The 22,363-nt window shown below is 56.6% G+C and overlaps 7 protein-coding genes across 7 annotated transcripts; 5 read left to right on the forward strand and 2 right to left on the reverse strand.

Moving 5' to 3' along the window:
- Positions 1–2,581: 2,581 nt before the first annotated feature.
- CkaCkLH20_03369 (uncharacterized protein) lies at positions 2,582–3,205 on the forward strand (the record flags this gene model as incomplete). The annotated part of the gene is made up of 2 exons (XM_038886088.1): positions 2,582–2,726; positions 2,790–3,205. 2 exons carry the CDS (start codon positions 2,582–2,584, stop codon positions 3,203–3,205), a joined length of 561 nt encoding a protein of 186 aa, XP_038748597.1.
- Positions 3,206–3,342: 137 nt separating this feature from the next.
- Positions 3,343–4,395, reverse strand: CkaCkLH20_03370 (uncharacterized protein; the record flags this gene model as incomplete). Its single annotated transcript, XM_038886089.1, has 2 exons — positions 3,343–4,288; positions 4,343–4,395. The coding sequence occupies 2 exons, from the start codon at positions 4,393–4,395 to the stop codon at positions 3,343–3,345; spliced, it is 999 nt and encodes a 332-aa protein (XP_038748598.1).
- A 3,854-nt stretch (positions 4,396–8,249) lies between these two features.
- Positions 8,250–10,712, forward strand: CkaCkLH20_03371 (5-methyltetrahydropteroyltriglutamate-homocysteine methyltransferase; the record flags this gene model as incomplete). The annotated part of the gene is made up of 3 exons (XM_038886090.1): positions 8,250–8,480; positions 8,544–8,645; positions 8,733–10,712. 3 exons carry the CDS (start codon positions 8,250–8,252, stop codon positions 10,710–10,712), a joined length of 2,313 nt encoding a protein of 770 aa, XP_038748599.1.
- A 1,278-nt stretch (positions 10,713–11,990) lies between these two features.
- On the forward strand, positions 11,991–13,379 carry CkaCkLH20_03372 (NADH: flavin oxidoreductase/NADH oxidase; the record flags this gene model as incomplete). Its single annotated transcript, XM_038886091.1, has 2 exons — positions 11,991–12,677; positions 12,741–13,379. 2 exons carry the CDS (start codon positions 11,991–11,993, stop codon positions 13,377–13,379), a joined length of 1,326 nt encoding a protein of 441 aa, XP_038748600.1.
- A 447-nt stretch (positions 13,380–13,826) lies between these two features.
- On the reverse strand, positions 13,827–15,651 carry CkaCkLH20_03373 (uncharacterized protein; the record flags this gene model as incomplete). Its single annotated transcript, XM_038886092.1, has 5 exons — positions 13,827–13,995; positions 14,081–14,250; positions 14,335–14,649; positions 14,726–15,508; positions 15,577–15,651. 5 exons carry the CDS (start codon positions 15,649–15,651, stop codon positions 13,827–13,829), a joined length of 1,512 nt encoding a protein of 503 aa, XP_038748601.1.
- A 2,900-nt stretch (positions 15,652–18,551) lies between these two features.
- CkaCkLH20_03374 (uncharacterized protein) lies at positions 18,552–19,688 on the forward strand (the record flags this gene model as incomplete). The annotated part of the gene is made up of 1 exon (XM_038886093.1): positions 18,552–19,688. The coding sequence occupies one exon, from the start codon at positions 18,552–18,554 to the stop codon at positions 19,686–19,688; it is 1,137 nt and encodes a 378-aa protein (XP_038748602.1).
- Positions 19,689–20,625: 937 nt separating this feature from the next.
- CkaCkLH20_03375 (uncharacterized protein) lies at positions 20,626–22,091 on the forward strand (the record flags this gene model as incomplete). The annotated part of the gene is made up of 9 exons (XM_038886094.1): positions 20,626–20,676; positions 20,732–20,761; positions 20,823–20,913; positions 20,963–21,004; positions 21,054–21,214; positions 21,265–21,302; positions 21,370–21,507; positions 21,562–21,978; positions 22,031–22,091. 9 exons carry the CDS (start codon positions 20,626–20,628, stop codon positions 22,089–22,091), a joined length of 1,029 nt encoding a protein of 342 aa, XP_038748603.1.
- Positions 22,092–22,363: the final 272 nt, after the last annotated feature.

Below are 22,363 nucleotides of genomic sequence, written 5' to 3' on the forward strand. Positions count from 1 at the left end.
ACCTAATTGCTGCCTATCTTTCCCCGGAGTCGATCGATCCCAGAGGATTGGAATAGCGCGTTGGATCTTCGTCTTGATTACATCACCATTCCGATACCGCATGAATATTTCACAGCAGAACGACTGCGATTGAACGACGCTCTGTGTTCGGGCTTAAAGACAGGGGTTCGGAGCCAATGAGCTGGGCTGCGCCGCGCCGCGCCGCGTCGCCAGCTTTCCATCTCTCCCTCCTCCAATTGGAACCTAACATGAGGTACCGTCTCAGCTGAGCTGTTTTCCCGTTCCGGGTGCTACCACTCTCGCCCGGCTTCGCTGGCGTGTGTGCGTGTGTGCGTTGTGTCTTTCTGCCCTGCGGACCTGGGCGTCACGTCACGTCACGTCGCCTGCGATTTTCCCGATATTGAGATCTGAGACCGCACAACTCCAAAGACATTCTTCTCCTTTGCGAAAAGGAAATGGGAGTGAGACAATTGGACTCTACTCTGCGGGGTTGAAAGAAGATAGGAAGTTTGAAGTCTCAGCAGACCTTATGTACTATGAACAACCACGGACGGGGCTGGTGCCGACATACCCGGCCGAGACTACTCTGAAATTCTGAGCGTCGTTCACGATACGGATATGGGAGGGGACCCTGATTGAAATTGGGAAATCTGGGGAATACGAAATTCCACAGAAGCGTAAATTTAGACACAAGATCGACGGCCGTCTTCTCTTTCTCCATCCCGTTCGTTCGTATAGGCACCCGCGTTTAAATTTGGTCCCTTGCCTGGGCCCCTGGGCTTTCCGTTCTGGGAGCGAGCGTGCGAGTGGCCTCCTTCAGCTCTCGTAGGGTTGGACCCAGGGAATTGGACAGCCCCCCGGTCTTGACAGCAACTTCAGCGGGGTCCCATGTGTTTTCCTTTTTCCTGTGATGTTAGTGAGGGAGGGAGGGAGGGAGATGGGAGGGATTGTAAGCACTTTAGAGATCAAAGGGTCTCAGGTATCATCGATTCCTTACTTGACGAAAGGGATGTCCAACAGAGACCATTGTACCGCCGAGACTCCAATCCGGAGGATGTTAAGAGACAATCGAGAAAGCGTCTAAGTCCACAGGCGACAACAAAGGCCAGGGCAGGATACTGGGGTTCCGTCATCGTCGACACCAGAGCCGGGCAAGGCCCAGCACAAAAGAAACGGACCCGGACGCCATGATTAGCAGCAAAGCGGCCTCTCATTTTAAATTACCCTCTCTCCCTTTTTGACGTTTTTTCTAGCCTACTTCGGTCAAGGGAAAAACCGGGGTACAGGAACAACAGCAGCAGCATGGGGCGGAGAATAGAGGTTCGTGGCGGGATGCGCTGAGCCTCTCTCTCCCCTTCCCACCCGACGGCGTTCTTGTCTGATCATCGTGAACATGCATTCGGCTCCGCGTGTAAAGGGGATTGACGACCTTGATTCCTTCCAGATTGTGGTCAAGAAACGAGCGCCCCTGACGTGCCTAAGCCCAGAGAGGTAAAATCGTAAAAGCCAAAAAACGTTGAGCGGATGGGAAGAGGCATAAGCCACTTGAGCAATCCGGGCTCGAACTAATTGCTGCCTATCCGCAGCAGCAGCAGCAGCACCCCGGTGCCCCACAGTCCAATTCGGTTCCGGTCCCTTGGCGCACGGCTTTGACGCTGCGCTTCCCTCCTCCCTTGTCTTGTCTTACAATCCATACCTCGTAGCAATTGGGTTTTCCTCAGAGTATCGTACCTAAGGTAGAATAAGGAATGCTCTAAAGAGGGTACCAATGGGGGGTCCATCAGCGGGCGGGCCCTCGAATTGACTTCCTCTACCTCAGAGTCAGTCAGCCCAACCTAGCTGAATGGGAAACAAGGTAGGGATTGGCGTAGTGGACAGACGAGGGAAAGAAAAAAGGAAACGAAACGGAGTCCAAGCTTTTTCGTCGTAGGGTAGGTAGCTCGCTCGGGTTTTGCTGTACGTACAACGAGCGCGCGCGCGCGCAGTGCAGTCGAAGTGCGCAGTGGTGGTAGTCCGCCGTCCGGTGTGGTCACACACCACCTCGTGCATATGCTTTTTTGGCTCCAGCCGAACGCCCGGCTTTCCGTTGCTTACACCGGTACGGTACGGTACCCTTTGGGTTTATAATATCGTGTCAGACCGCACCACCACCACCACCCTTCGCTCTTTTGACTTTTCTCGTGTCCTTCGTGAGTTTTCGAATGACACGCGTGTTATTACCGGTCAACCTCTCAGTCTTCTAATCCATTTACTATCTCACCGTCTACTCTACTGCCACTTAAAAACCTACACGGGTCACCATCACGGCTTTCCACGTCTCGTGTAATTAGACAAACCCAAACAGATCTCACGGCGAAAGCGGCAACGTACATCATCATCATCATCACTGCCAGAAAAGCGATCAAAACCGAAAACGTCCCAAGCAACATATAGTGTCTCTTTCGAAGGGAAAAAAAGGTGTTCCCCGGTAATCTTAACTATATACATTTTTGCAAAAATGGCTCGTCTGAGCATTGTCCTCACCCAACTCCTGTCGGTCGCCGGAGCAGCCGTCTCAAGGGCGACGACCACGACCACAACGATGTCGCCGCCGCAGCGACAACACTCGACCGACTGCGCGCGCGTCGAGGCGCCGACGTCCTTGACCTGGCTTTTGCAGGATCAGCCCTTTGAGCAGGAGGACCCGTCCTCGTTCTTCTACGTCAACCAAGATATCGACGCCGCAGGTATGACGAGACACTTATATGTTTGCCGTGCCCCGCATTGATGTGCTCATCCTCTTGCCGCAGGAATCAAGGCCAACCGCGTGGCGCAGCTCGTGACCTTTGGCTCGTCCCTCGGCGCCGAGCCGACCGAGTGCAAGCTGCTCTTCGCCATGCCCGAGGACGCGGAGAGCTGGGAACTGATCCAGCGCGAGGGCGCCGCGGACTTGCGGGTGTTCCGGGTCCCCGCGGACGCCACCGACATGGACGACGACGTCGTCCGTCAGAAGCGGAACCTTCTGGGCGCCGTCAAGGTGAAGCCCGGCACGCAGACGATCGACCTCGGACGGTGCGACGGCGGCGGCAGCTTCGTGTTCGAGCTGGCGGACGGAGGACGGAGTCGCGTCGCGTTCCGCCAGGCCTCGAAGCCCGAGGACGGGTTTGGTGTGTTTATGGGCAGCGGCTGTGCGGCGCGTAAGAGAGAAGTCCCCGAGGACTTGTAGTAGGGTTGGGTGGGAGAGCGACGGAGCTTAAAGATTAAAAAAGGGTTTGGGGGGATGGGGGGTTCGGTTTTTTTGGTATTTATTTGCCGGACTGAGTGGACGTCCACCTGGGAACGATCCACGGTACGACGGACCTCCTAGCACGCCTGCGCCGTGTGCGCCATCCTCTGTCGGCGAAGGTGTTGTGGCACGTCCCGACGGGAAGGGATGCGTGCCGTCGGCTCGACCTCCATCACCAAGGGCACCAGGAGGAAGTTGTCCAGCTCCCTGCTGGCGGTTGTGTGAGGACACCTACGCTCGCCGACGGCCGCGCGGTGGCTGTGGAACGAGCACTGCCGGAACCCGAACTGGCGTTCCTCGTTGCGAAGCTTGTTCGCCGGGATGCGGAGCTGCGGGTTCTTGATGCTCGTGTCGAGCTTGCTGGACTTCATCTTGCGGAGGTGGGAGGTGTAGTCGGTGGCGAAGTCAGGGAAGCGCTCGAACATCTCCTGGAACCGTTCGAGGCTGCCCTCGTTGTTGATGTTGGAGGTCGAACCGCCGGCAACGGACCACGCTACCATGGCCACCGTCCACCTACGAATGCGCATCGCGGCGGCCGAGTCGCACTGGTCGTAGACGTACTCGACGAACCTCGGAGTGACATCCCAATCGCAGCGGAGGTAGATGTCTTGGAGAGCATCGATGGCGAGGTCTTGAAGGTGGTGGAGGTCGAGGCGGGCGGCGAAGATGTGAAGGCGGACGAGGGCCCAGTGGAGGCGCTGGCAGGGAACGCCGGGTGCGTCGCTGACGAGGGTGATCATCTCGTCGAGGTGGCGGCGGAAGCCGTCACGCTGGTGAAGCCAGACGACGAAGAGCTCGAACATGGAGGCGGACTCGTTGGGCAGACGGATGGACGAGTTCTGCTGGGGCAGCCATACCGCGACGGGCTTGCCGGAGGTCTTGACGATGCCGGCCGGTGTGGCGTCGAGTTGGTCCTCGAAGAAAGGGGCGACGTTGCTGAGCATCCTCTTGTTGACGCGGAACTCCTTCATCTTCTCCCCTCTTCCGACAAACACGTGAGCTACATTTTCGTTTTCGTTTGATCTGGAAGAGAGCTTGTCAGCTGTGTTATCGTCCGGCGGAGGGAATGTCACTTACACTCCCATTGAAGGGGTTGAGAAGATTGCCTTTGGTCTTGAGATAGGAGCCATTGTGATGATTGTGGTAGTGCTCAGCACCAAGGATTCGAGCTCAGCTCTTTGAGAATAGAAAACAGACACAAGAATAAAGATACTAGTCAAGGAAACCCGAGTTCACACAAATGGAAAGGCCGTGAGACGTGATGGCGTTGCGATGACTCTCCCAGAGAGCTTAAGAGGAAAGAGGAGAGACCACGCGAGCTCCCGTCCCAGAACCGAGGAAAGCTCTCCCGTTATGAATTGCCTCAAGTTCCCCCGATGCGACTCCAGCAGGGCATGGCAGCAAGACCAAGCACGGGGATAGCATGGGAGCAGCTTGGGAGGAGCATGGTAGGAGCATGGGAGAGCGGCATGGCGCACACAAGCTCCGCTAACACGGCCTAGCACGAAACCCCCTTTGTCGTCTGCCAAGGGCAGTGTGCGAATAAGCTTATACGTGATAATCGACGTTAAGTCGGTTTCAGAAAGGAGGGTAAAGCCGTGGCTGGCTTGGGGCTTGCCTGGGGCTCGTGCCGGGGTTCTGGTCGGAGGGTTCCTGGATGTTGGCCTTAAGAGAAGGCTGATATGGGTAGCGGTTCACGTAAAAGTCGAGATGTCGTCGCTTGGAACGGGCAGGGGTCGCGGTTTCAAACGTCATTTTCAAACACGCTGAGTGCAGTGGTGTGGGAGTCGTGCCGCGCGAAGTGTACCCTCGACCAGGCTCGACTGCTTCAGGTGACAGGGTTGCGGGCTGTTGTTGCTCGCGGGCACACGGCTGTAGCGGAAGCTTGGGGCAGCCGAGAAGCTTAGCTGTGGCTGATATAGGACCGGGGTCCGGTGCTTGGGTGCAGTCTTGACGTTCCCGCTGGGCCCTTGTCAAGAACTGTCCGTCTCGTCTGTGCAGACGATCTCTTACCAGACCAGTCCGTCTTGGAGTAGCATCCAGACATTTCCTGCGAGATTGCCAAGCGCGAGGTGTAGCGTCCCAGACTTTTTGCCTGTCAATCTCGCCCACGGACGGTGCAAAGATGGCATCGCGACTCCTATTTTTGGTGGCGTTGTTTTTTTATAAACTCATGGCTCGAAATGTTTTGGACGGGAAATATGAGGCGTCTTGAATCGTTGTTTCCTTGCCAGTTGTGGCCAATAAACAAGCTAAGCAAGCCGTGGGAAGGATTGTGTTAGCTTGAACCCCGGCTGTGACGGAGCAGATTCGCCGCGAGTGTCGATAAGTCCGCTTCAACTCGCGAGGGCATCGTGGCTAGCCTCGTTCGAACGGAGGTTGCTTGGTAGAAGGACCCGACATTTTGGCTCAGGCCATGACAGGAGTCATTGCGAAGGGGACAATTCAATGCCTAGACAGCTCCAATGACGGTAAGCAGCATTGAGTTCGTTCTCGATCTCTTCGACTGCGCCGCGCTGCTTTGTTCGTCTCTTGCGGCCGTCCGAAGTTGCTTGGATCGCCGAGGCAGTGCAACGCTCGCAGGATTTTCGTGCAGCTAGACGCAGCAAAGACCGGATGCTAATGGCCAGGCACCTATATCGCAACCATGGGACGTTTGGTTTCAGTCGTGGAGTTGGGGTCTTGGGAAGAATCGAAGGCCCGTATTCGCCTGCAGCATTGTGAAACCCAGCATCGAACTGCGGAGTTGGGCCTGCTTCCAGAAGTCAGAAGGGGTTTGGGAGAGCGCAGCACAGGGCGATTGTCGGGCCGGGCGGCAGAATTCAAGGCGGTGCCCATTGAGGAGCCCGGTCGGGGGAGACCTGCAATATCGGCGACAGCTTGCTCCGATGTAGCTGCATGAAGATGTGGAGTTGAGGGGGGATTTTAGTCTCAAGATTCAAGATTGAAAACCCCCCGACGTCCCCCGACAACCGACCCCGACCCGCGACCCGTCAAGCGTAACAAGAGGAAGAACCGGGAGCAAGGGTCTCCTCGGTTTTGCGCGGATTTTTTTTTTCTCATGCTGGAGACTTGAAGACGAGAACCCTCCGACCGGCCCTCTGCACTCCATCGCCAATCGTCGCGTCTGACTCTGACTGGCTCAGGGTCGGTTCTGGGTCAAATCTGGGTCCTCAGGTCGATCACGCCATCGCAGATTGCCCCAGAAACAAAACCCGCCGTCGTGGCCATGTCCATCGCCGTTGAGTGATTGTCCCAAGATGTTTTGTTGACAGAACGAGGGGCATTGGTGATCTTCAGAAGATGGCGGTTGACGTCGGAAGCTTCCAGGTCGATCAAGCGGCGGTCGAGACTCGAATTGGGTCATCTTAGTGTACCAAAGTCGCCGTTGAGCGGTGACATGTGGCGGACCGGGTGTCATTGGATACCGTTGGCGAGTTAAAGGGATCTGGCGAGGGCTAGACTGGCTTCGAGATGGCGGTTGCGACGTCAGTGTCTTGCCTGAATTGAACGGTGAGATTCTGTCCAATTGAGAGACACGAAGGGCGCGTGAGAATAAGACATGGCTTGCTGCTCGAGGCGGTCGAGGGACTCAACATGCCTTACCTTCCAAACAAACGAGACAAAATGATGGCTCGCCAAATGTCAACACGAGGAGAAAGAGGCGTGGAGGGGCGCTCGAGATGCCGTCGATGCCTCCCTGAGCTTGGTGAGCTTCCAAGCTGTGTTGGAGACGGAAGCTCCATTGGCTTCCGCGCTTGCCCACGCACCCACCAAAGATGCCTTAAGCTCAGGTGGGTAGGCCACCTTCTTTCCTGAGGTACCTACCTAAGACCTCAGGCAGCTCAGGTACGTACCCCGAAGCTATCTGACTTTCCGATAAGGCAAAATCTGATTCCCACCATTTGTGCACACCGCCCTTCCATATCGAGGCAGGTCCCTTGCGTTCCTGCCGACCCTTAGGCCAATTGAGCCAATCAGGTTCCTCGTGCCCCTCCATGCCCTCCATTCTCGCCTCAGGCTCCCGGCCATTGTTTGCCCTGCATTGTCGGTACGAACCTCAGGCCTGGCTGGCCTGACCTTGGTGCCTCATGCAAAGTCTGACTCTGCAGTCAAAGTATTCGCCGTTCTATTAATTGTGTTTGTGTGTGTTAGAAATTGAGGCACAGACCCGGCGACATACTTCGAGACACAGAGCATCAGAGTGAGGAGTCGAGCGCAGGAGGCAAGAGAAGGAAACAATAGGAAACAGCTTGGAAGAGCTTGAGCAGGGACAGAGGGGCACTAACAGAAAACAATGGGCGGCTTGCTGCATCTCGCTAGGCCTCCCTAGCAGCTTGCGATAGTGCTTCTTACGGATACCCCGCCATGAGATGTCCAGCCAACAGTGGACACCTCAAGCAAACATCCCCAATTGAGTCCCCCGCCAGCCGCCACGCTGCATCCTCACGCCGTGTCAGAGGCTGCTTTGCCAGAGGGCAATCTGCGACAACCCCTCCTTCCCTTCCAAAGTACCCCACCTCAACGCTACCGGGAGGAATTCTCACCTCATTTTTTTTTTCCACATGAATTATGAAAGTCGCATAGTGAGAAAAATACTTAGGCGCAAGTCCATAGACACCAGAAAAAAAGATACTCCGTACTGTACCGTACCAGTGACCGTCCGACTTCGCTCTCATCCAACCCGGCCGGGGACCCAACCCAGCCTCTCTCCAGTCTCTGCCCCTCGCACGCAATTGCCCAATACACCGACTCGCGGGCCGCTAGAGTTTTTTCCAACACGTCGACCACTTGGCCTGAGCTGAGAAGACTACTTCATCTAACCCCTCCTCCCACTTCCATCCTTCCTCTTCTTCTCCTTCTTCCCCTCCTCAACCGCCCTCAAATTCTCTTCTCTTTACCTTGCTACTTGTCGGCGGGGTAATTCACAAACATCATTTCATCACACTTGAATCTTTTGCGTCGTTCAGCAACAGCATTCAAGATGGTTCAGTCCTCGGTTCTTGGTTTCCCCCGTATGGGTGTGAACCGTGACCTCAAGAAGGCCAACGAGGCTTACTGGGGTGGCAAGCTCTCTCGCGAGGAGCTCCTCGCTGAGGGTAAGAGACTTCGTCTCGCTCACTGGAAGATCCAGAAGGATGCCGGTGTCGACATCATCCCCAGCAACGACTTTGCTTTCTACGACCAGGTCCTCGACCACATCCAGCTCTTCAACGTGAGTCTTTTCACTGCCACCAACATCACTCGAAAAACATCACCCAGCTGACAATTCCATTAGGCCATTCCTCCCCGTTATGCCGAGACCAAGCTCGAGCCCATTGACGAGTACTTCGCCATGGGCCGTGGTCACCAGAAGGACGGCATCGACGTCCCCTCTCTGGTAAGCCCCGCCCCCGCCCCCGCTCAAGCACGAGCGATAAAAAAAAATACCATAACGTAAAATAATTGCTGACGGATCCATCAACAGGAAATGGTCAAGTGGTTCGACTCCAACTACCACTACGTCAAGCCTACCTTCCAGGATGGCCAGACCTTCAAGCTGAACGCCAACCCTAAGCCTGTTGTCCAGTTCAACGAGGCCAAGGAGGCCGGCATCGTCACCCGCCCCGTCCTTCTCGGACCCGTCTCTTTCCTCCACCTCGGCAAGCCCGACCGTGGCCAGTCTGTTGACCCCATCTCCCTGCTCGACAAGCTCCTGCCCGTCTACGTCGAGCTCCTGAAGCAGCTCAAGGCCGCTGGTGCCGAGACTGTCCAGATTGACGAGCCCATCCTCGTCTTCGACCTTCCCCAGAAGTCCAAGGACGCCTTCAAGCCCGCCTACGAGGCTCTCTCCGCCGCCGGCCTCCCCAAGCTGGTCCTGGCCACCTACTTCGGTGACATCGTCCACAACTTCGATGTCCTCCCCGCCATCAACAACCTTTACGGTCTCCACGTCGACCTTGTCCGCAACCCCGAGCAGCTCGGCCCCGTTCTCGAGAAGCTCGGCCCCAACCAGGTCCTCTCCGCCGGTGTCGTTGACGGCCGTAACATCTGGAAGACCAACTTCGCCCGTGCCATTGACACCGTCAAGCAGGCCATTGCCAAGGTCGGCCAGGACCGTGTCATCGTTGCCACCTCCTCTTCCCTCCTCCACACTCCCCACACCCTTGCTTCCGAGAAGAAGCTCCCCGAGGAGGTCTACGCCTGGTTCTCTTTCGCCTCTGAGAAGGCCGTTGAGGTTGCCACCATCGCCAAGGCCATCACCGATGCCGCCTCCGTCCAGGCCCAGCTTGATGCCAACGCCAAGGACATCCAGTCCCGTGCCACCTCTGCCCGCACCAACGACCCCAACGTCAAGAAGCGCCAGTCTGACGTTACTGCTGAGATGCACAACCGCAAGTCCGAGTTCCCCACTCGTATTGCCGCTCAGAAGAAGCACCTGAACCTCCCTCTCTTCCCCACCACCACCATCGGCTCCTTCCCCCAGACCAAGGAGATCCGTATCCAGCGCAACAAGTTCACCAAGGGTGAGATCACCGCTGAGCAGTACGAGAAGTTCATCGAGAAGGAGATCGAGGAGGTCATCTCCATCCAGAACGAGCTTGACCTGGACGTCCTCGTCCACGGTGAGCCCGAGCGTAACGACATGGTCCAGTACTTCGGTGAGCGCATGGACGGTTACGTCTTCACCACCCACGCCTGGGTTCAGTCTTACGGCTCTCGCTGCGTCCGTCCCCCCATCGTTGTCGGTGACATCTCCCGCCGCAACAACGAGCCCATGACCGTCAAGGAGTCCAAGTACGCCGCTGCTCACTCCAAGCGCGTCATGAAGGGCATGCTCACTGGTCCCATCACCTGCTTGCGCTGGTCTTTCCCCCGTGACGACGTTCACCAGTCCGTCCAGGCCCAGCAGCTTGCTCTGGCCCTCCGCGACGAGGTCGTCGACCTCGAGGCCGCTGGCATCTACGTCATCCAGGTCGATGAGCCCGCTCTCCGTGAGGGTCTCCCTCTCCGCTCCGGCAAGGAGCGTGAGGCCTACCTCAAGTGGGCCGTCGACTCCTTCAAGCTGTCCACCGCCGGCGTCCAGGACTCCACCCAGATCCACTCTCACTTCTGCTACTCCGAGTTCCAGGACTTCTTCCACGCCATCGCCGCCCTCGATGCCGATGTCCTGTCCATCGAGAACAGCAAGTCTGACGCCAAGCTCCTCCGTGTCTTCGAGGAGAAGGCCTACCCCCGTCACATCGGCCCTGGTGTCTACGACATCCACTCCCCCCGTGTCCCGTCCGAGGAGGAGATCAAGACCCGCATCGAGGAGATGCTTAACAACGGTCTTCGCCCTGAGCAGCTCTGGATCAACCCCGACTGCGGTCTGAAGACCCGCCAGTGGGCCGAGACCAAGGCCGCGCTGACCAACATGGTCAACGCTGCCAAGTTCTTCCGCACCAAGTACGCGGACAAGGCTTAAGCGGATGATGCGGTGTACATGAGTGTGATTTAGGTGTTGGGTGGGAAATGATGGTCTTTTCAACAGACATGAAGTGGCAATACCCGCGGGGATAACCGGAAAAAATCAGGGGAAAGGCTTCGGCACATTCAACATAGGCGTTCTTTTTTCAACATATCCCTTTGGCGTTTTGCAAGCGGGTTTGGGACTCGGGGAAAAGTAAGGCATTCAACAGATACCGCTTTCAGGGAAGGGTCCCTAGGTAGACACAAAAGCCCCTTAACGGGCAGAGGTCTAATGTAGTTAGTACGTTCATGAATTCATGATCTTGGTTCAGCAATTACGTCTTTTGAACATGATGTGTGACTTGGAACGGTTGATGAGTTGTTGTGCTGTGTTACCTCGGTCTGTGTGAGTACCTAAGGAGTCGTTGGTTTTGGCTACAGAGCTTATTCGTCGTCAGTGGGACGTGCCCATCCATGATTCGTGGCTGGTCTCAGTCTGGAATGATGTTAGTCAAACAAGACCCCGGCTAAGATCAACAAAGCCTGCGAAACGTCTTTTGCAAACAATGCGACCCGACTTCATTTAGAAGAAACTCGGGGAACTCTTTAGCGAGAAACGAAGCTAGTGTCGCGCGTAGAAAGGCGTTGCCGTTCGAACCTGGATCATCGGCTCCGGATCGGCGCCACACGGGGAATAACTCGGAATGACGCCACATCACTGACGCAGGCGATTCTGCAATTACTCAGCAGACTGGCGGGATATGGCTTCATGATATGGATATGTGCCGCGGTAGGAATGGTTCTAGGGCGTGAAAAACCAAGGGCGTTTTGCAGACAACTTGGCAAAGCTGGTTAGACGGCGTGCTTTCACCCCGAGCTGATAAATCGAGAGCCCCACCATCTGGGTTGTTAATTCCTGAAGCGAAGAGAGAAACGTGTTACGGAAACCAACCACCGACGAGCTTCTTTCCTATCTCGACGTCTTTCGTGCCCACCAAAGAAGCGCCCTGGTTTGACAAATCGGCGAATTCCACTCAGAAACCAATTGCCATCGTGCCTTACCCCGTCTTTGCGGGATCTAGATTCCGCCTGCCGGTGTTTTCGACCTTGCTTGATAAACCCCTCGCTTCCCACCCTTTCCCCCTCCAGATTCGGTTCACGTCAACGCTTCAACACACAAAACCTCATCAACTCGAAACCGCTGGCACGACAGACCTTGCAACCGTCCAGCATCATCACTCCGCAGTCGCACGTCCCTCGTCTCCAGGTTGATTCCGCCAGCCAGCCAGCCACCATGACCAAAACCGCCAACAAGCCGGCCCCCAACGTGCCGTTCTACACCCCGGCCCAGGAACCCCCCGCCGGCACCCCCCTCGACGCCGCGACGGCGCCGACCCTCTTCCAGCCCCTCCGCATCCGCGACCTGCGCATCAACAACCGCGTCTGGGTCTCCCCCATGTGCCAGTACTCGGCCCAGGATGGCCACATGACGGACTACCACCTCGTCCACCTGGGCCAGTTCGCCCTCCACGGCGCCGCGCTGACCATCGTCGAGGCCACCGCCGTCGAGGCCCGCGGGCGAATTTCGCCTGAGGACGTCGGGCTATGGCAGGACTCGCAGATTGCGCCGCTGAGGCGTGCCGTGGACTTTATTCACTCCCAGGGCCAGCTCGCGGGTATTCAGCTCGCGCACGCCGGGCGCAAGGCGAGCACGCTCGCGCCGTGGATCACCGAGACGAAGGGCAAGGCGCTGGCGCTGGAGAGCGAGGGCGGGTGGCCTGACGATGTCGTCGGGCCGAGCGCGATTCCGTACTCGGAGGGCTGGGCTGTGCCGAAGGAGCTGAGCACAGAGGAGGTTCAGGGGCTGGTGGCCAAGTTCGCCGAGAGCGCGAAGAGGGCCGTCGAGGCGGGCGTCGATGTCATTGAGATCCACGGCGCGCACGGGTATCTCCTGACCGAGTTCCTCTCGCCCCTGACCAACGTAGGTTATCCCCCACTCCCCGATCAGGAATGGGACCGTGAAAAAGCTGACACGAAACGACAGAAACGCACCGACCAATATGGCGGCAGCTTCGAGAACCGCACGCGCTTCCTCTTCGAGACCGTCAAGGCGGTGCGCGACGTCATCCCCGCCGGCATGCCCCTCTTCCTCCGCATCTCGGCGACGGAGTGGATGGAGTACGCCGGCGAGCCCTCCTGGACCGTCGACGACTCCATCCGCCTCGCCAAGCTCCTCCCGGAGGCCGGCGTCGACCTGCTGGACGTCTCGTCCGCCGGCAACCACGAGAAGCAGAAGATCGAGATCTCGCCGTACTACCAGGTCAGCATCGCGGGCAAGATCCGCGCGGCGCTCGAGGCCGAGGGGAAGGAGCTGCTGATCGGCGCCGTGGGCATGATCTCGAGCGGCGAGATGGCGCGGAGCATCGTGCAGGCGCAGAAGCGGCAGCAGGGCGGGGGCGAGGGCAAGGGCCGGGAGGCGAACGGGCACCTGGGGACCGACCAGGGCAACGGGGCCACGCTGGAGGTGGACGAGGAGCACGGGCAGGTGACGCAGGCGGACGCGGTGCTGGTGGCGAGGCAGTTCCTGCGGGAGCCGAACTTCGTGTACAAGCTCGCGGACGAGATCGGTACGCCGATCAGGTGGAGCAACCAGTACCACCGGGCGCCGAGGAGGAAGCATTGACTACATGGCCGGAAAAAGGCTGATGCTTCTAAGCTTTGAAGAAGCGAGTAGACGGTTTACGACTTTATGAAGATGAAAGAAGAGAAGAGTGAAGAGAGGGGCGGTAGAGTTAGAGAAAGATATAAATGAGTTAGAGTCGGGTGGTCAGCTTCACCAGCAGGGACGATGAGGTGCTGACATCAGCGCGGAAGCTTGACGTGACGACGTGTGGATGACAGGTTGAAAAGGTAGAAATGAAAGATCAAATAATGCTATGACGCTATGAAACCTATATCGATGTAAACACACGGTCCAATCTCCCTAACCTCTATCTAATCTCCTTAAATCTATCGCCTTATTCAAATCGAATAGAGAAACGGCATATAGAGCGAGTCGTCAAGTCATATGAACCCCGCAACCTAGATGCCATTCTGCAGTCGAAATCTTAACCATCCCGTCTCTTTTTATTCAGTTCGTCTTCCTCGGGGTCAGGTGGACCTTGAGAGGCGGCTTGTCCCAGAGGGTGTAGACCTGGTGCCGCTCGCAGTCGAGCCAGTCCCTGCTCTCCTCGGCGAGCTGGAGGTCGAAGTTCCAGATGACCTTTGCGAGGATCATTCTCATCTCGGCGTAGGCGAGGCTGTTTTTGGATGTGTCAGTTTGTGTGTTTGAAGATATTATTGGGGTTGAGGAGGTGACTGAGGCGACTGAGAAAGTGAACGTACTTCATGCCAAGACAGTTCCTGGGACCGATGTGGAAGGGCTTCAGGGCCTCGAGCTGGTCGTTGGCGAACCGGGGATCGTTGCCCATCCAGCGCTCGGGGTGGAACTCGAAGGGCTTGGTGAAATTCCTCTCGTTGTGGTACATGGCCCAGTGCCAGACGCTCAGGGTCGTCTGTGTTCAAGACTCGACGTCAGCATTCGGTTCTCCTAACAAAGAAAGACCACCGTCAGAGAATAATCAGAGCAAAATACGTACGTTTCCGGGGACCCATTCGCCCAGGATCTCCTGGCCCTTGGGCGGCGAGATGCGCGGCAGGGCGCTGGGCACGGGCGGGTACATGCGGAGGGCCTCCTCGAGGACGGCCTGGAGGTACTCGAGCTTGGCGGAGGTGATGATGTCGATGTCGTCGTCGGAGGAGAAGGCGGCGCGGACCTCGTCGTTGAGCCTGGCCAGGGTCGAGGGGTTCGAGCAGAGGAGGTAGGTGGCGCCGGAGAGGGCGGTGGCCGTGGTCTCGGAGCCGGCGATGATGAGGAGGCGGGCGTGCATGATGAGTTCCGTCCTTGTGAGGGCCTGGTTTCGAGGGAGGGGGAGAGGTTAGTCTTTGCTTCGGAAAGGGGGTAGGAAGAAAAGGGAGGAGAGGACGTACTTCGTCGCCCGTCTTTCGCAGCATGGACTCCGCAAAGTCGGGCCTCGGCGTGCCCAGCGCGATGCGTCTGTCGAGCTTCTCCTCGATGAGCTCGTAGTGCGACCTGCGCTTGTCGACGAGCTTCTGCGGGAGGAACTTCTTGAGCAGCGGCTCGACGGCCTTATAGCTCTTCAGGACGAACAGGTAGGAGCCGAGCTTGATGTCGTCGAAGATGAGCTTGACCCAGGGGTGGTAGTCCGAGTTCTCCAGGCAGCCGAAGGACTCGCCGAAGGCGAGGTCGCCGATGATGTCGAAGGTCGTGAAGTTGTACCAGGCGACGAGGTCGAGGGGCCCCTTGGAGGAGACACCATGCAGACGCTCGATGAGGAGGTCGATGTAGGACTTGATGATGGGCTGCTGGTCCTGCATGCTCTTGGCGGAGAAGCCGTGGGAGAGGATGCGGCGGTAGCGGGCGTGGTCCTCGCGGTTGGCGGAGATGAGGTCGGCGTGGTTCTCGTCGATGAAGTCCGGGTGTTTGGCGTTCTCCTCGAGCTTGGCGCCCTTGCGGTGGCCCATGATCTCCTTCCAGGCGTCCGGGGACTGGAAGGAGAGCTCCGAGGGGGAGACGCGGACGGTGTCGCCGTAGCGGGCGTGCAGGTCGAGGATGGTCTTGTGGGGGTCGCCGCGGAGGAGCATGAGGGAGTAGGGGAGGCGGGAGGCGGCCCAGAGGCGCGGGCCCGGGTATTTGCGGAGGGGGTGGAGGGTGATGTTGTAGATTGCCGTGAGGAGGAAGTAGAGGACGGTCTGAGGGGGTGTTAGTTTCTGGTGATGGGGTTGTGATGGTTGCGCGTGTAAGTTGATGAAAGACTTACCAAGCAGGCGGCCACTGCTGGCCAGAGTATGAAGGGGGAGAGCCGTGGGCTCGATGTTTGGATTATCATCGACATCTTGGAGTTTCTCAGGACTATCTTTTGTTGATGGTTACGACAAGATGGTCGTGAGTTCTCAAGCCCAACTTCGATTAGTTGATGGCTTATAAGATTCAGTTTGATCGTACCAAGAAGATGATCTGATGTTGGAGTTCACATCAACACCTACGCGGGCGAGAGTTTCATCTTATAAACCGTCCATCCGCAGACCTCGACATACCCTTGACCGCAGGGACAACCTGATTAGCAACGATGCCCTCGACAACTCTCCAGAGAACGACAACGTCACAGCCGTTTACAATTCACCCGACATCCATTCGTCGAGGACCCCGCCAGCGGGCCTTGCCCGAACTACCTTACCTTACCTTACCTACCGGTGATGCAACTCGGGTATCCTTTCGCGACCCCGGAGGCCATACGGACGCCGTCGTGCATGAGTCGATGACCTACCTACCTCGCCTCTCCGTCTAGACTCGACCTCCGCCCAGAGCCTAGAGGGACGGGAAAATCGTGCCCCAACGGCCCGCCGCGCGTCATGGGTTCCCGCCACGGATGGATCTACGGACCTATCACCGTCTGGGACAAGCTCGCCAAACCTTAGATCAAGGTGCCTTTTTTCGTGACATATCAAGCAAATCAAAGAAAATATGAGCTGTCGGCAGTCTCATCGTGCAGGATACGGAGGGGTGTGGAACGGGTAGGCGCAATCCTTCCCGTTTACGCCTTGCCTTGCCTTCCCGCCCGTCCATCCTTGATCTATGTAGGATTACTGGATGTGGCAGCTCGGGTCCGAGGTAGGGTTGGGGATGTGGGTATTTACGATTTCTTGCTCGATAGTCGATATGATGTCGGAGTGGCACTGGGCGCATGAGGGCATGTTGCGATGTTGTGTGGACGTCAAAAGCCGGGTTGTGGTATTGGGCCAGACTTAGACTGGGTAGGGTTCCGGGGTCCGTGGAGATGCAGAGGCGGTACGGTACGGCATACGGCACGCCTTGCGTCTGGTTTCGCATGTTTAGCGTCGACCTCAACGTCCACGCTGATTATTCTTCCTGTCCGTTCGTTTGCGTTTCTCTTGTCAAATGCGTGAAATATGTGACAAGGTGACACCGCAGCCTCTAGACTGGTCTCAGGAAACGGGGCATCACATCCCGAAAGCGAGCAAGTCTCCGGTGACCAACCCGGGCCCGAAAGTCCGCCTCCATCTGGGCCTACCTACCTTACGGTACAGTTGAACAGCTCCCTGTGGCATCCCCGCCATGGGGGCAGGGCCGCATGCTTGGCCGCGATCTGGCGGACTTTGGGGGCGGGGGCTTCATGTCTGAACCACGGAGTCCACGCGAGCCCACGGACGGGGTTGGAGTCCATTTCTGCGCTAATTTCTGCCGAAGACCCTTCGATCCCCCCGACTTTTTGGGGTTGGATGTTCACCTCTACTCCGCCGTTTATTCTGCTGCGCCGCCGGACGACGGCGCCGCTCCGGTTTGTTGGTTGCTGACAACTTGCTCCGTCTTGTTCGGACGGCAGTGGTGATCTCTCTGTTGATGTGATGAACCTGCTTATTGGCATCTCGTCCGAACCGGCGGAATACTCGAGATCCGAGCGACAATTTCACGGATTTCGGCTGAACTTGTCCAGTGTGCCGCGGAGACAATTTGGGGGCTTGGACAGAGTTGAGGGTGTGCAGATGGGCATTTCGTCCTTTCGCACCGACGACTTGTCTTGAACGCAGAGTTGATTTCTAATGCACCACCTAACAGACAAGTCAATGCCGCAGCCAAGGTATGTGAAATCCTCATCCGTCGAGAATTTCGTTCATCGCCGCCTCCTTCGTAGCACTACTGCACGTCATTCTCGGTTGAACTCCCTGATCGACGAAAAAAGCTACCGCGTTTGATCCCGACCGACGTCTCTCCATTCGACACCTCAAGACTGCGACAAGACTTCAGAGGAGAGAAAAGCTGGAAAGAACTTGTCGGAACACCTTTTTCTCGTGGCTTGCGACATGGACAGTTTACAAGCTGAGGTGACTATGGCTTCATTGGAATGGAGACAACGCCAAGTCCATTAACGCTACCGAATGGGTCTCCTTTTAGGCTCTGTCACGAGGTAGATATCGCAGGAGATGTGGTGTCGAATTCACCGGTCGCTCATCTGGGCAGTGCGCCTCATGTGTTCGGGTAGGAATTGCATCCCATCGCAACGCAAAGCCACGTCGAAATATTGGATTCCAAAACACCAAGCATGCGGCATCACGAAAAAGGCGAAGTCGACCTCAAAGAGAGGAGGTCAGCCGGCGATCGCCCATCTTGCATCGGTAGTGATGGCCCGACTAGGTCGATATTGCACACCCACTCGGTCGGCACTTACACGGAATCGAGCAATCGGAATCGCACCCACGATACTAGTCGTGCCGACTATGACGTTCTACGGCACCCTTTCATGGTTCTCGCTGTGATGATGTTCTGGAAAGCACATGTAAATTACAATAATTGGCTTCATCGAAGCAGCAGTGCCGCAAGATAGACCAGACTCATAACAGGAAAGCCGGTTTGAGCCTCCGATAGATTCTTGTTCTACACGGCCGTGATCTGCCGATATATTCGCCCAAAGGAGAAGTGATCTCGACGGAACCGGAAGGTCAAGCCGAGGGCTCCGATCTCGGGCCTCGGGGGCAGGGGCCCGACCGGTTCTCCACTGTAGACGAATCCTCGGAGGGGCACCGGCTTACATCGGCGCATCTTCAACAAACCTCAGATCATTCTTCAACACACTCAATCTGAACACACAAATCTAAGCACATGAAGAGAAATACCTAGCTCTGTACTTCATCTCGCAAACCAGGCTCATTGGGCCACCTTCGCGCAGCTGCAAGCTCCTGATCACCCGCTTCATCCTCACCAACCCCCGCCGACACCATGGCCTTCACGGTCCTGTCCGACGATGATGTGAAGCAGCTCTTCCAAAACTTCGGCCCCGAAGACGTCTCGCACATGTCAAACGTCCTCACCGACGCCTTCCTCTCCTACTCCGTCGGCCAGGAAGCCCAATACCAACCCCACCGCGCCGCCGTCGTCCGCCCCGACGGCACCACCGGCCTCTTCATGCCCGCGACCATGGAGGGCGGCATGTCCGTCAAGGTCGTCAGCCTCCCGCCGCCAGAGGCCGCTTCCAGCGGTCTCCGCTGCGTCCTCACCGTCTGCGACGGCACCGGCAGGGCCATCGGCATCATCAACGCCGAGGAGCTGACGGCCTTCCGCACCTCGCTAGGTTCCATCCTGCTGTACCGCTACCGCAAGCAGACGGCGAACATCGTGGTCTTCGGCGCCGGAAAGCAGGCCCTCTGGCATCTTCGTCTGGCTTTGGTGTTGCGCGGGAAGGATATCAAGAGCGTCACCATCGTGAACCGATCCGAGCCCCGCGCGAGCCAGCTCATCGAGCGGTTGCGAAGCATGGGCTCGGCCAGCGGGGTGGGAGATTGCTCCGGGGTGAAGTTCTCCATCATCGAGGCCGCGCCGGGGACGACGCCCGCCGACGAGGGGTCACTGCGCTCCGCTGTCGAGGAGAGCGACGTCATCTTCTGCACGACGCCGTCTACCGAGCGCCTGTTCCCCTCCGAGTGGCTGACCTCGGACCGGGCGACGGCGAAGACGCGGTACATTGCGGCCATCGGGTCGTATAAGCTCAACATGAAGGAGATCGACCCCGACTTCCTGCGCGCCATCGTCGACACGCCGCTTGGTGCGTTCAAGACTTCCGGAGGGGAGAAGAAGGAAGGCGTCATCTTTGTGGATAGCAGGGAGGCCTGCTTCCTGGAGGCGGGAGAGCTCGTGGAGGCCAAGATCCCGGCGGAGAAGATTACAGAGGTTGGCGAATTCACTGATAGGTTGAGAAAGGCAGATGAGGGCGAGGAGAAGGCGTTGCGCGAGTGGCTTGAGAATGGTCTCATTATTTACAAGAGCGTTGGCATTGGAATCATGGATTTGTCGCTTGGAAAGGTCATTCTCGAATTGGCTGGGAAGCACAAGGTCGGCACGACAATTGCGAAGTTCTAGGTCTTGCATAACCCTGTCAGTGTATTACAAATATAGATAAAGATATGGCACAAACCTCATCTGATCAGAAAGATACTCTGTGAGTTCTCGAAGCCGACAGTATCGTATAAGTCGTAGGGAGATTCAGGTGAGCGTAACAGATCATACTAAGCGTAGAAATGCCCAATTTCATCAATCGCAACTCAATAGAAACCCAAGACTTCCTGACTAACTATGAAAGTTAAACGTAAGCTGAGCCGCTTAAGTTGCAGATCAAATCGCGAAGCTCCGGGCTCCCTTCGGCACCGTCCCCACCTTTCCCGGCGCTAAACCGCGTAGGCTCTCCGACGGTGCCCGGAAGTCAAACGCCAGCTGGAATTTGTCGAAAGTTTGTGCAGCACTAAGATCCGGTGAATTGATGGGACTTTTCGACCGAAGTAAGTACGAATAGAAACCTCTGCTTTCGGCCTGTGCTAGATGCTCGTCAATCCAACGAATGACAGCGGTACCTGTTCGACTGGCATGGGTGTTTCCTTCACGTTGCATGGTTGCTGCATCGGGGCTGCCGGGCCGGGACTTAAAATCGCGGGAAGCGCACGCTAATTTGTCGAATCTGGGGCTAACATCAAGGGTCCAAATACTTCCTTCCCACCGCAGCCTGAGCGAGAGCTCCAACAGAGCAGGGCCCCGGTCGTTCATTGCGACTCGAGGACCAACAGCATGTCGGAAATCGTGGGTTTTCGTCGCTTAGGTATGCAGCATTCATCACATTGCATGGTTGTCTCCAGCCAAGAAGAGGGGTAAAGACAATGCCAAAGCATTATTGACTGGGCGAAAAGAGATAAAATGTTCAGTGCTGCAGAATTAATTAATTCCTCGGAACTTTCGAGTTCTAGTTTTTGACGCCGTTGGGGTTTTCAACTTGGTCTATAGATTTCCATCCTAAGCTTCTGTCAATATGACTGGGTCTACTGTGCCTAACAACGACGTCGTTCTGGTCGCTGATGAGGTATTGCATCAAGTCCCTTCCGGCGTCACACCAAGAGAACTGATATTGGCCACAGGTTACGGATGACGGCGTGTCAGCACTCAGTGTAAGGCTTTCATGGCGATTTTGCTTAGGAGGACAAGTCTTTCAGACACTGATTCGACTAGAGTATTGCTTCGTCAAGTGAGAGTGTGAGCAGCTCCATTCTCGACTACAGAAATGAGAACGGCAGGACGTACCATCGGTACAAGGATGGAAGTGGGCTTTCCCCTATGCCATTGAGCTCTGCCAGTCCTGACGAGCCCAGAATACAGTTACCCCAATGACGAGACTGAGAACGACCGGCTAGGTATTTTGAATTGAAACCCAAACTTGGTATCTCATGCTGACCTTCTCAGACCTGCAACACAACCTGTTCTTACTCACGTACGACAACAAGCTGGGGACAGCTCCGCCGAACGACAAGTCCTCTGGCGTGAAGGTGAAGCGCGTGCTTGATGTCGGCACTGGAACCGGAATATGGGCTGTCGAGTTCGGCGACGAGCACCCCGAAGCTGAGGTGAGATCGCTCTTTGTAAGTCGAAGTGAAGTAACTAAGAACTTGCACAGGTACTCGGCGTTGATCTTTCCGCTATTCAACCTGGCTTGTAGGGCCCCCAACTCGCGAAACATTGACCGCGATGTAACTCTGGAATAACCAGCTGACTTGTTCAGCACGCCCCCCAACGTTAAGTTCGAAATCGACGACATCGAGGAATCGTGGACATTCTCCCGTCCCTTTGACTACATTCACAGCAGAATGATGACATCAAGTCTCTCGGAGTGGAAGACCTACTTGCAGAGATGCTACGAGTAAGAACCGCCCTAGGCTTTCCATATACAAAATCACCATGCTCATTCAATCAGCGGCCTCGCACCGGGCGGCTACCTCGAACTGGACGAGATGGACAAGCCCACCTCCGACGACGGCTCTCTCAAAGAAGAGCATGCGCTTCACAAATACCTCGAGCTGGTCTTCGGCGCCCTGGAGAAGTCCGGCCGCGCTTTCCAGAGCATCCCAGCTCTGAGGGACATGATGGTCGAGATCGGATTCCGCGACGTGACCCTGAACCGATACAAGTGGCCCACCAACTCGTGGCCTAAGGACCCTAAGTACAAGGAGATTGGCATTTGGAACAACGAGAATGTGTGTGCCGGTTGCGAGGCCTGGGCCATGGCGCCCTTCACCAGGATACATGGGTGGACGAAGGAGGAGGTTATCGTCTTCTTGGTCGATGTTCGGAAGGACCTCAAGAACCGACACATCCATGCCTACTGGCCAATGTAAGTTCGAGTTTTGGCGTTGGCGAAGTTCGGATAGGCTGACAATTCCTAGCTATTCTGTCTGGGGTAGAAAGCCCAATGAGGAAGAAGCGGCTCAAGCCCCTGGCAACTAATCTCGTGCAAATTCACGCGCAAGGTGGAAGAGCCGGGAGAGTGCAGCCATAACACAGATCGATCTCCGGATTTGCGGATTGTAGATTCGGGCTCGGACTCCGAAAACGACCACATACCACGGACAACGACCCGTCTCTAAGCCGCATCGGAACAGTATTTATGTTACAGGTAATAGGCCAGCTTCGACGGATAATAGATTACTCAGTCTTAGAGTGTTCCAATTGCTCAAACAACTTGATTCCTCCTGCCGCCAGCCACCAAGTCGCATGAA

Source organism: Colletotrichum karsti (assembly GCF_011947395.1).
Source record: "Colletotrichum karsti strain CkLH20 chromosome Unknown Scaffold8, whole genome shotgun sequence".
Classification (NCBI taxonomy): domain Eukaryota; kingdom Fungi; phylum Ascomycota; class Sordariomycetes; order Glomerellales; family Glomerellaceae; genus Colletotrichum; species Colletotrichum karsti.